General features: G+C 55.3%; 1 protein-coding gene across 8 annotated transcripts in view; it reads right to left on the bottom strand.

Annotated features, from left to right (window-relative positions):
* Window positions 1-12,713, bottom strand: part of TRRAP (transformation/transcription domain associated protein) — a 90,759-nt gene that overhangs the window by 54,457 nt on the left and 23,589 nt on the right. For all 8 annotated transcript variants that reach the window (XM_055410292.2, XM_055410296.2, XM_055410297.2 and 5 more), the window contains exons 19-27: window positions 12,292-12,457; window positions 10,309-10,565; window positions 8,238-8,438; window positions 5,829-5,980; window positions 5,191-5,390; window positions 3,504-3,721; window positions 3,211-3,408; window positions 2,165-2,425; window positions 1,522-1,683 (exon numbers count right to left, since the gene is read on the bottom strand). In XM_055410292.2, the coding sequence (XP_055266267.1) occupies window positions 1,522-1,683; window positions 2,165-2,425; window positions 3,211-3,408; window positions 3,504-3,721; window positions 5,191-5,390; window positions 5,829-5,980; window positions 8,238-8,438; window positions 10,309-10,565; window positions 12,292-12,457 (1,815 nt within the window). The remainder of the gene's footprint in view (window positions 1-1,521; window positions 1,684-2,164; window positions 2,426-3,210; window positions 3,409-3,503; window positions 3,722-5,190; window positions 5,391-5,828; window positions 5,981-8,237; window positions 8,439-10,308; window positions 10,566-12,291; window positions 12,458-12,713) is intronic.

Genomic DNA, 12,713 nt, shown 5'->3' with positions numbered 1-12,713 from the left:
CCAAGGCCCAAGAAATAAACACGCTGTATAATTCAGGTGTTTGAGCAGTAACACTTTTTCTTTCTTTTCAAGCACACAGAAGCATAAGAAGGATTTATTGGAAATACTACATAATGCAGATAGCAACTAGTCTTCCAGACATTTCACCAAGCTAGTATACGTTTATATGTCTACTGCCTCAAATACTACATATGGTGTTCGACTACTACTTTTCCCTTCTACTGACATCCTGGACAAGTTACGTAAGGGCTACAACCAAGGTATAAGAAAAAAAATCAAAGCTAGAACACACCATCAATGACTTCATGTCCAAGTAAAAACGAGGGACTTAAAGAATCAAGAGGCAAGTTTTTTCATAGCTCTGAATTCAGACTTGGTGTGGACAAGGAAGAACTTGCTTCCTTATGACTTCTGGCTCAGTTTAGTCTGACAATGCCTCCAGAATAAGTCACATTTTGTAACCATTTCAAATTGGGCTAATCATAGCCCATTATTGAGTCTAAGTTGATGTCTCTGATCTGACTGCATCTATAGGTGAGTTCCTATTTAGCACTGTCTAGTACCATCCCACGGGAGAAGGCAATAGCAACCCACTCCAGTACTCTTGCCTGGAAAATCCCATGGGTGGAGAAGCCTGGTAGGCTATAGTCCATGGGGTCGCGAAGAGTCAGATACAACTGAGCGACTTCACTTTCCCTTTTCACTTTCATGCATTGGAGAAGGAAATGGCAGCCCACTCCAGTGTTCTTGCCTGGAGAATCCCAGAGACGGCGGAGCCTGGTGGGCTACCATCTACGGGGTCGCACAGAGTCGGACACGACTGAAGTGACTTAGCAGCAGCAGCAGTACCATCCCACACTGTAATACTGACAGTGACAAACACACGGAAGGCGCCATCCACCACTGCCTGTTATCTTGGGGTCAAGGGGCAAGTCAAGTCCACCAAACAAAACGAGAGCCCAGCAGGGCAGCGCAGTGATGAGAGGCCAGGTTCTAATACGACTGAGGTGGCTCCAGCCTAAGCTGTCCAGCTCACCTGCTCTGGGGCCCCGGGCGCCTAACAAACCTTAAGGCTCATGTCCGGCACCTTCAGGGTCTGTACTTCACGTGGAACTGCCAGAGCCAGGTAAGGGCGCTCACGTGAAGTGCGGTCTCAACAGGGTATGGCACACTCAAGTGTGATAAATTCAATAAACGGGAAGCCCGCTGACTTGAGTGACAGAGGAGAACGGTACAATCTTGGCTCTAAAACGCACTTCACGGTCCTGAAGAGCAAGGCTCCTGTGAAGGCTAACAGAGCTCCAAGGGCTCAGCAACCCCCCACCGCACTGGACATCCCAGACACACACCTGCCTCCTCCCCCGGCCCAGACATGACGCACCTGAGCGGGGGGCTGCGCCAGGCGATGCTGGCTCCCTACGGTCGCTGCCCCTGACTCCTCTGGACGCTGCCTGACCCGTCTTTGTACACAAACAGCCCACCAGACACACGTGGGCGACCCCACCCACGCCGGGCCCCTACCTCGGTGTAGAACACCTTGTGCTCCACCACATTGAGGTCCATCGTGAAGAGCCGGGGCTGCAGCGTGGTGCAGAACGTGTTCCCCTCCATCAGGCCGATCTGTGCGTTGGCGGGCTGGTGTCGCAAAAGGTGCTTTTTAGGGGGGACCATGTCCTGCAGGACCTGGGGGGGCATGGGGGAGGCACTGCTGAGCAGCTGCCCCACAGACAGCAAACACCTCTCATTGCAGATCCTAAGCCAGTGAGCAACCTGAAAACCGTGACTGCGATCAAGTTACCCCAGACATCCCTCACTTAGGAAAGGGAGGAGCTACTTCAAACGCTGACGCTGGGTCATGGAGAGATGCACTCAGACACATTCCACTCGTCGGGGTCCAGAGCAGCCACTCTTACAACAGCAGAAATGAAAACAAGGACGAGACCAGGTTGTGCTCATCAGGCCCCAAAACCAGCCCCTACCCGTGACAGCCACCGATACAGACGTTAACATAAGCACGCTGCTGTCTGCAGACCTGAGGTCAGAATGAGCACGTGTAAGAGCACTTAGCTCCCTGGACACAAAACGCCCAACTCTTTATCATCAACACTCAAACCTGAAGGAAGAAAAAGCCCGCAGAGGTTCCGCCCGGTGACCGAGGCCTCACCTCCTTGTGTGGCTCCATGATCACGGTCACGCTCTTCCCGGTGACCTGGGCCAGCACCTGCAGCGAGTGCATGGCCTGCTTCCTCACGGTGGGGTTCGGGGACGTGACCTCCCGAACCAGGTCGTGGGTCACGTGGTGGAAGGACTTCTCCTGGGCCGCCACGATCTCCTCCGCCCTCTCCTCATCCTTGAGGGGCGTCGCGCACCTCATCAGAAGCTGCTCCAGGGTGGTCTTGGCCATGGCGACCGCCCCGTTGGAAACCTGCAGGCCAGGGACTCCTCAGCACCAAAGATGGGCGCTGCTCCCCGCAGCACCCACGTCTGCACGCCCGCCTGCCCCAAGCGCTGTCACTGGGGGCCCACGCCCCTCTCACACCAGCTAAGGCGTTAAGACTGCTTCATGTCGTCCTCAGGGTACTCCGGTAGCTAACCCTGCTGCTTAGAGATCATCTGTCTGTCACTCAGGAAGAGAATATGGACCCAGACTTGACCCTTGTGTTTACCAAGCAGATTTGAGCGGGCGATGCCCACCGTCTCCTGTCTGCGCTACACCTGCACAGAGGCTCACAAAGAGCGCGGTTCCCACAGGAGCTCCTGCAGCATGTGTGCTGTCTAACCTGCGGAAGGACTGAGAAGAAATGCTCTCTTCATGGACCACGTGTTAAGCCCTTTGGTCAGTGACTGTCATCAAGACTGACATGTACTTAGAGTCTCAGAGAAAGAGAACCTGAGAGCTCTGATCTGTCCTTTCATTTATGACGCTGTAGCGAGATCAGGGGATGAAATGGTTAGCTAGCGACAGCAACTCAATGGACATGAATCTGAGCAAACTCCAAAAGACAGTCAAGGACAGGGAGGCCTGGCCTGCTGCAGTCCATGGGGTCACAAAGAATTGGACATGACTTAGCGACAGAACAACAGCAGCAGTGAAGTCTAAGCTTCCTGGAGAGCGTGCGTGCAGAACTGCCTGAAGCTAACTGTTCCCCAGGCGGATGACTGTCCGGCGCCCATGTGGTGGGGTCTGGGTCCCGGGCGCTCCCCGCCTACCTCACCCGTCAGGTCCATCATGACGAAGAGCAGCGCTTTGAGGAAGGTCTGCTGGTTCTGCAGCACCCAGGTGAGGGGCAGGCGCTCCATGAGGAACTTGATGGACACCACGCCGCCCAGCTTCGCGTACCAGGCCTGTTCGTAGCAGCAGGCGCACAGGCGCTCCACAGTGTAGGAGAAGAGGGGCAGCTGGCACGCCTGGAGAGACGCGCACGGCTCGCTGTGCCCCAGGTCCCAAGGCCTGGAGGGCGGCCTCCCGCGGGCACAGATAGCCCCCCGACCTCGCTCCTTACCCTCTCCTTCGAGCCCAGGATGATGCTCGCCACATCGAAGATCACGGCGAGCGCCACCTCCCCGATCTTGCAGAGCTCCTTTTCCTCGTACGCCATGCAGATGGCGATGGCATCGATGAGGACCAGAGGGTCCATCCCCTTGGAGCCGTTCTCCTCGCTGTGGAACATGGCGGTGCTGGGCTGGCTGCCTGCCTGGTAGCAAGGGAGCAGGAAGGGGCCTGGGAAGAGGCGGGCGGCAGGCGGGAAAGCTGGGTTTAGCGCCCAGACACACTCATCCCTTCAACTGCAAAACTACCCGTTTCCCTGGAGGTTAGGAATTTAATAAAAGCCAACCCTGGTACTGACCAACTTCTTTTAAACCACAATTATTCTCATGGGAAGAGTTAACTCACTGGAAAAAACTCTGATGCTGGGCGGGATTGGGGGCAGGAGGAGAAGGGGACGACAGAGAATGAGATGGCTGGATGGCATCACCGACTCTGTGGACATGAGTTTGAGTGAACTCCGGGAGTTGGTGATGGACAGGGAGGCCTGGCGTGCTGTGATTCACGGGGTCGCGGAGAGTCGGACACGACTGAGCAACTGAACTAAAGTAGTTATAATGTAACTGACTACATTACAGTGTTAACTTTCAGATTTTCTCAAGCACGGCGCAAAGACAGACTTGTTTAAAGTGAGAACCGTAATCAGGTATTTTCGTTGAAAAAAGTCATTAACCAGGCCAAGAGGCACAGTGTGGGAGTGACTACGAGTTATGCTTTGGACATTCGTGACACACACGGGAAAATGCAAGGGCACCCGGCTTCGAAACCCAATCCGCGCAGGGGAGTCTGGCTACAGCTAACCACGCACGCCTGGCAGGCACCGGCCCGAGGTGAGCTGGGAGTGACCGAGACGCATGTGGGTCCGCCAGAAACAATGGGAAACAAGCTGAGGGTTCAACTGTACGGCGCTGACTGTTCAGACAGAAGAGTTCAAGAGCGGGGGAGTTCCGTGTTCTGCAGGGTTGGGAGAAAACTACTCGTCGACCAGGGTGAGCGGTTTTGAGGACACAGGGTGCTACTCGAGAGGCCACGCCCACTGACCGGCGCTGGCCTGGGAGCGGCTGCACCAGTGAGACGGGGCGCTCAGGGACAGCAGCTGGCGGTGCCGCGACACCTCTGCTGTCTTGCACAAAACTGCCAGGCTGCAGTGGATCGGAAACACTAGCAGAATGGGTCCTTCGGCACCCAGAGCCCGGGAATGCCTGGAGCAGAGGGGAGGAGCGGCCAGGCAGGGGAAAGGCACGGAGGAGGACCCAGGAGCAGGCTGAGGGGCTGGGGGGCCAGGGCGAGCGGGGAGGGGAGGGGAGGCTGGGCCTGGCACACACCACCGGGGACAGGGAGCCAGCAGGGGCCAGGACCACACACCGTCACCACTCTCCATGCAGAGGGTCCACAAGTACTCAGCCCCCGAAACCAAAACAAAGGGCCAAAACGTTAAAGCCACTGTGTTGATATTTTATACGCAAAACCAGGTGACAATTTTCAAGCGAATGCAGTACCCACTGCTGAAACACCAACTCTCTGTGTCAATGGAATGAGACTACAACCAGCAAACAACAGTCCAAAACCAATCAGCCAAACTCAGCTTCTGTGAAACATGATGTCCCTGCCGACCTCATCCCGGCCCGTCTGGGGTCACTCACCGCACTGCTGGGCGACCGCCACCATCGTGTAGTGGCGGATCAAGCTGGCCACGAAGGGCAGTGCGCTGGGCCGCAGGTCTTTAATGACCGCGGACATGAACGCCCCAGTCAGGGCCTGCTCAAACGTCTTCCGGGCTGGGGTGTCCTGCGCTTTGTAGCGATGTGATATGATGACGTTGGGGATGGTCTTCTCTGTAAAGCTGTGCGACAACAATTAAATTCACCATCACCACACTCACGTCCAGAGCTGACGATCCTGCCACAAGGGACTTATGTGCAGCTGCACAGGCCTGAGTGACTTCTCTGCTTTAATTTCAGCAACACGTGGAATCTAACTGACAAGTTTCACGATGCATGTCTTCAGCCAATGGGTCAAGAGACACCAAAGGTGCTGTTCCCTAATATGAGTGCAGGCCGACGACTCAGAGGGAAACCACGGAACGCAGCACGTTCCACGGGCTGAGAGAGACTAACTCCCAAGCACCCAAGTTCTTTCCATTTTCTCTAAAAGAGAAGCATGGCTGGGCAGACAGCGTGTCCTTTTCCTACCCTGAAGGAACACGCTTGCGACACTGAGAGATCTAGGAGGCACCCCCACCCCTAACAAGACACACGCCCCGCCCCTGCGCAGAGCGTACTTAGGGTGGGCCAGGAGCTGGTAGAGCGCGTGCTTGTTGTCCTCCAGACTCATCATCGCCACCAGGAAGCACTTGATCACTTCCCACGCCTGCCTCCGGTAGTAGGGCTCGGTGTTAGCGCTCTTCAGGCAATCCAGAGCTGTTTCAATGGCCTGTGGCGAAGAAGCACAGCAACGGGGTTTGTGCTGAAATCGTGATTCTGAAAAGCCTTTGCTGGAGGCACAAGCAGCACCCAGAAGCAGCTCGATGCACATCTACCCTTAAATAGCAGTGGTGGGCCTGCGGACAGGTGAGCAGGTTTCACCAAATAAAGCCTCCAGGAGGCAACGGATGCGGCTCAAACTGAAGTGTGCAGCGGGGTTTACTGATTTTGTGCTTAAAAGGCCGATGGGAAATTCTAGAAATTAAGTGAGCTCAGAAGGACTCCTGTGGTAGATTTGCTGGATTAAACTAGAACCTGAGTCATCTCAGTGCAAAACTGAGATGAGTTTCCTAAGGTTTAACTGATTTCTTCAAAAAGGGTTTACTTCATTCTTTCAGAAAACCTACACAGCTTCATACACGTCTTATCCTACCCTGCAGGTAGACCAGGAAGGCAGGATCACACACAAAAATACTCCGAGTCTTCAATGGCTCAGGTGCTGATGTTAAAGGTACTCACACATCTAGAAATCACCGGCCTAATCTGTACTGAAGTCTCTTCCAAACACAGCATGAGGAGCCGGGAATGGGCCCGCCCTCCAGACGCAGGCCGGCCTCTCCCTACCTCACCCCTCTCTGCAGAGACTGGAAGGGGAACTTGTGTTACCTTAGAGGATCAACATCACCTCCAAGCCGACCACCGTCCCCTCCCCACTGAAGAAAGGACTGTTGGGTATGCCAAAAGCAACGGCCGTCATATAAACTCGCGGCACTGGGCCTGGCCCTTCCCTGCCAGCTCCTGTCAGGGCCCCCACGTGCCACCTGCTGGGAAGGGTCCCGGAGCAGCATGGGATCCCTGGAAGGACCCGGAAGGCCTGTCTTCACTATCGGGTTTCTTCCCTGCTTTAGCTGCTTGGGGGAAAAACTATCTCTAAAGGGATCTTCTCGCTCCGCTCAGTCTACACAGAGGTCAAGTGGAGGTCATAGTTTGCATTCTAATGGCAGCCCTGCACTGACAGGGCTAAAGCAAACAGAATCCTAACTTAAGGAAATTACCTACGATGTGTGAACTGGCTGGATTCACAGCGTGGTCACTAAGGTCATTTTCAAGGTAAAGACAGAATTGTAGTTGTATTTTCTTACAAGGAAACTAGTGTTTACTTGGCAAGTACTCTGATAAAGGTTGAAATGAGGAGCTGAGATTAAAAAGGGCAACACATCTGTGGGGCAGGGCTGGGGCAGGGGAGTGACAATGCGTGTGCTTGAGAAGGTGGGGGAGAGGTGGACGGAGACCCCAGAAACGGCTCCAGGGAGACGCTACCCGAGGGCACCTCTCCTCACAAACGGTCAGTAACATCTGGCTCAAAAACAAACAAACGAAAAGCACAGACACTGCTACTGTTTCCAGTTCCCACAGGGACAGCGGAGCTCTAACACACAGGACAGGGCGAGGAGAGCCCGCGCTCAGGCAGGGCCGAGCGTCCCGGCCACAGGCACGGCCAGGCCCGGGCCTGCAGGGAGCTCAGCGTCCCGCCGGCGTGCGGCTCACTGAAGCGGCCGTCACTCGGACACACGCCAAAGGGCGGTAAAGCCCTGCCCCCAAACGCCCACTGCGTTAACGGCTGGGTAAGCAGTCTGAAAGGACGAGGGATCAAGAGCGGCAGTGCAGGCCGCGAGGGCGGGTTCTAGAAGAAAAGGGGCAAGTCGAACGCGGCCACATGGACCGCGATAAACGCGAGTCTGCGTGTGCGAGGCCCAGAGGGGCTGGTGAGGTGAGGGCCAGGTCTCCGGAAGGGTCGGGCAGCAGCGGCCGAGCGGCTGCGACACGCTGGGCGCCGTCTGCTGGCTTTGACAGAGCTGCCCCTGGAGGGAGCCTGGGAGCAAAGTGGGAGCCCAGGAGGGGCGAGGGGTGAGACAGGGACGCGATCAGCCTGGCCCCACGTCACCCTTGACGAGACACCCGCTGGGCATCAGAGCGGACAAAGGGCAAGGGTGAGGCTGGCTGGGCAGCACCCCCTGCCCGTCGGGAAGGACGGCCCTGCCCAGGGTGCAGGTCCTCGGGGGCAGCGCCCCCCACTGGCCTCCAGGCATCACGGAAACCCTCGCCAGCCAAGCTGGGCCCTAGCAAGCCTTGTTGCTCTTTGAGTTAAGAAACTCCCGCCCCATAGGAACTGGTTCCATTTGCATGTTTCTGAACAGAAGTTAAACGTCTTAAAGTGGAACCTGCAGTCTCTTTTTTAAGATGCTCCCAGAGATACGCGCAGTTACCTTCTCCATCGGGAGCTGAAGGGATGCTTTACAGTCAGAAAACTCCACTGTGACGCTGGGGCCCTGGACCTCGGTCACGACGTAGAGCAGCTTCTGGGACTCCTTGAGCATCTTCCTGTTGCTGCCGCCGAACTTCCCAAGGACACGGTAGGCCACGTGCGAGATGCTGTCCGCAGGGTTGCGCAGGGTGCGCCACAGAGCCTGCAAGTCAGCGCACATCTGTTAGCCTCCGAGGAGTCAGTGCGCCCCCATGGTCCCCCCAGCCCCAACCAAAAGCTCTGCAGGGACGCCACGGCCAAGACGCCCCTTCCCCCAGCACCCCCCACACACAGCTTTCTGCTTAGGGGGAACCAGATTAGTCTCGTGTGTGTCCTTCCGAGAAACTAAATGCCTTTCCAGAAAATACACATATAAATGTTCTTCCATGTTTCTGGAATACAAACGGTAGTGAGTTGTCAACAGTGTAGAGCTCAAAGGCAAGAAAACCGAACAACACGCTACTTGGATGGACACACACAATGGGCTGGGGGAGCAGACAGGAAAACACATTTGTGGGTAAAGTCCTTGACCCTGGATTAGATGGACTGTCCTCAGGTTTTTACTGCTATTAGGTTTTATAACTTATAAACATGATACACAAATTTCCTTCTACATTTCAAATCTGATACGAGAAAGGACGGTGAAGAGGGAACACTGGCATTGTAAAGGGACTGGCATTACAATAAAAACGAGTTACTGGGTATGTCGTACTCACAGTTAGTATAAAGAACAGAGAGGCACCCAACTGTTTCAAAAAACTCTGCGGTTTTCCCAACTTTTTCACTGACATCATCATAAATCCTGAGAACGGCCATAGCTCACTATTTAAATCTACTTTCTGACACATCCTCTGTAACAAGGCCAGGTATTAGCATCTACTGATCGTTGATATAAAATCTTGGAACTCTTTAAGCAAAATTCCAGTTTCTCTGATGTTCCTGTTGGCCCATCCGAAGTCCGAGCACCGTGGGAGAGGGGTGTCTGCTCACCTCCCCAGGAGGGGGCGGCCTGGGAACGGGGATCGGTCTTCCACTCTCGCACAGGGCCTCGGCTGGCTGACAGGCCTCTGCCAGCAGTCCGGCAGGCGGGAAGCAAGCAAGGGCCCTGAGCGGTCTCTCCCGCGGCCTGTTCTGCTCACAGCAGGGCAGGAGGCCCCGAACCCAGCCCTGCCCCCGCTGCCCATGAGGCGCTCGCCCAGGCTCGGGTCGGGCCCACGGTCAGCCTTCCAGAACCAGCAGTGCTGCTCTCTGGCCAGGCCTCCACGTGACTGGCCTTGGCGGCTCCCACCCGACCTCTCGGCCATCCTCTCCTTTCTGGACGAGCCTGAGACTTAAACTGCAGCAGCGGCAGACGCATGCGGGTCACGGTCTCGTGTCCAGAGAGGCTGCATCTCGGGCCTGACCGCGTGCCCATCACAGAGGCTGGCACTCGGGCCCCGACTTGGGGCCAAACACTCTGCTGAAGGCGTGGGTGAGCAAGCAACAGGCAGCCCTGACCTCTGACATTCACCAACCACAGTACAAACCATCACCCATCAGCAAACCACGCGGGGACAACCCCACACCTGACACAGAGCTCTGACGGCCACGAAACAACACGGGTTCAAACCCGCCTTTCTTTTCTGCTCTTTCCTCAGGGGCAGCCGGACAGCTATCTCTCCACAACAAGGGTGCACCTCTGCACCCTGGAACTTGGGGCCCCCCAGAGAGCACGTTTCCCTGGAAACAGTGGGAGCCGGGCAACACCTGTCTTCCCAAGCCATCAACCTCAGGAGAATGCGACGCCGCCAGAGCCCTCCAAATCGGGAGCGATGCTGCAAAACAAGTATCCGCTCGACACTCGTGGTGTTTCTCCACATCACTTCGTAGGCCAGAGCCCCACACAGCCAGGCGAAGGCTCCATCGGCAGCGCGGCAGAGTGTGAGCCCAGCGCGCGGCGCGGCGAGCTCGCCTCCGAGACGGCGGCCCGGCGGCCCGGGAAGGGGGCGGGACCCGCGGCGCCCTCTGCTGGCGGCACGGGGACGCGCACTCACCTGCATGAGCTCGGCGCGCACCGGCTGGATGTGGTCGTACAGGAAGTCGGGCTGCAGGTTGTCCACGCACAGCTCCAGCGTCCGCAGGCCTTGGCTGACCAGCGTCTGAGAGCCGTTGAGCGCCGACACCAGGGGGTCCATGAGCATGGGCAGGTAGGGCAGGAGCGAGCTCAGCCGCACGGGCACCGTGAGACACAGCTCCACGAACAGGTCCTTCATGTGCTGCTTGTGCAGGCCGCTCTGCAGCATGTTGAGCCCTGTGTGGGGACGTCGGCACGTGAAGCCCAGCACGTGGGGGATGGCGCCGCCCCACGCACTCAGGCGGCGCAGAGAAGAACCGGCCACTCTTTCCCTAAACATCCGCCTTGAGACAGAATTAGGACTCAGAGTGATGTCTGCCGCACCCATCCCATCACTGCACCCGAGGCCTCTTCCGTCCACCGAGTGACAACAGCAGGCTGCATGTCAGCAGTTCAAGTTGTGATGAATTTTATTTAATGTGGACTGAACTAACGTTAAAGACTAATTAATGCTACACAAGGTATTTAACATCATGTTCTGTAGTGAATAAGCCCAATCTGAATAAGAAAAAGACTCCAACGTGACGTGTTCATCTCAAGTCTGAGGCTTACAAGCTTGCACGTCATTTCAGGTTTCCAGTAAACCACAGCTGACGTTTATGCTTTAAAATAAACTTAAAAAGAAAAAATTCACTTCTGGATTTTGTATATAAGAAGGAAGCTCCTCTCACTAACTCGCAGCCCCATACACTCTTCACGACAGTAACCGAGTATTTACCAAGCACCTCCCTCCTGAAAAATGTCAGATGTGGACCTGCCCACAGAAGCTGAGAGACAGCTGGCCAGAGAAAAGCAGGGAACAGCACCCCCCAAACAAGGTGCGCCCCAGGCAGTTGAGGCCAAAGAAAGAGGGACCGCGAAGCAAGGCAGCGCACAGCAGTCACACCAGACTCAGAACCCAGAGGAGGAGGGAGACAAGGAGAGGGACCAGGCCCAGCCCCCAGGAGGGGATGTGCCTGAATGAAACAGGTGGGCACAGAAGGGAGGCTGGGAGACTGCAGGCGGGGCCGTGAGACCGACCGGACCAGAGGACGCGGGCTGGGGCGGCCTGGAGTCGGGTCAAACACACAACACAGCCCGACTACGGGCCTCCTTAAGCACCTGCCTGGGGACTTAGGGGCACGTTACCTTCAACATGGAGGAGGGCATGGCAACCTACGCCAGTATTCTCGCCTGGAGAATCCCATGGACAGAGGAGCCTGGTGGGCTACAGCCCGTGGGGTCACAAAGAGTCAGACATGACTGAGTGACCAACACGACCTTCAACACGCTCGAGGATTTCCCAGGTACCTTCTGGGTGCGTTATGCTATAAATGGCTTCTCTCAGAAGAGTTTATAAAGAATACAGATAAGATTCAATCCCTTGCCAAGAGCTCACCCTTACCAAAAAAGCAAACAAAATTCCTAGGACAGCGCGTCTCCCCAGTTCATACCTGTGAACATTCACTGGACTCACGATCCCCTTTAGCTGTGAGCCTTGAAAGCATTCCTAATGCACGGGAATGAAAAACTCGTGTCTACGCACCTTAGCAACTAAATAAAAACATGCTTTTATGTGCTTTTATATATTATATATAGGGCTTATATCAGCTTTATGACTTTTTTTTGCCTTCTTGTTCTTTTTCAGTCTAGAGACCCCTGACCTTACTAAACCACTCTCTAAAACTGCTTCACAAATGCTACAAAAACGTCCTAACTGAGGTCAACGAAGACCTTCCCACTCCCAATCAATTCTGAGCAGGGAGACGTACCCACCCCTTTAAAGCTCAAGACACAGGGACAGACAGACACACACGCATATACGACCCCTCACCGCGACCAGGTGCAGAGGAGGAACCCAAGCAAACAAGGTCAGTCAAAACCCACGCCTGCACACAACGGCGACTGGGATCACTGCTCTGACCTTGCAGGAGGTTGGGCAGGAGAGGCAGAAATTCCTGATACAGGAGATCGTGGCTCCCGCCCCCAATGGAGCGGAACAAGGCCCGCAGCAGCAGGAAGTAGTTGTAGGGCTCTTTGGCCGTCTGGGCGAGCTCCATCGAGCTATTGACAATCTTGTGCAGGTGAGGCTGTGGGACGGAGAAAAAGCAGGTTAACAGGCTCCAAAGGGAGGAGGGTTCACTGCACATAGGGAGGAAGGGAAGGTCATCTTGATGAACTTTCCAAAAAGAAAAGCCAAACAGAACCTTTCCAACTTTTGTTTGACTCAAATTAATTTCTCTTAAAATACAGGTAGCTCTCGACCCAGTGTGGCTGTGAAAGAAGCATTTACTAGGTCCCTACCTTACTACAAACATGTAGGTAAGGGATGCTGCAGATGCTTTG

This window comes from Moschus berezovskii, chromosome 27 (assembly GCF_049115385.1).
Source record: "Moschus berezovskii isolate FMDL1 chromosome 27, NW_MosBer_1.0, whole genome shotgun sequence".
NCBI lineage: Eukaryota > Metazoa > Chordata > Mammalia > Artiodactyla > Moschidae > Moschus > Moschus berezovskii.
The sequence above is the reverse complement of the archived record's forward strand: the minus strand, read 5'-3'. Positions and strand labels throughout refer to the sequence as shown.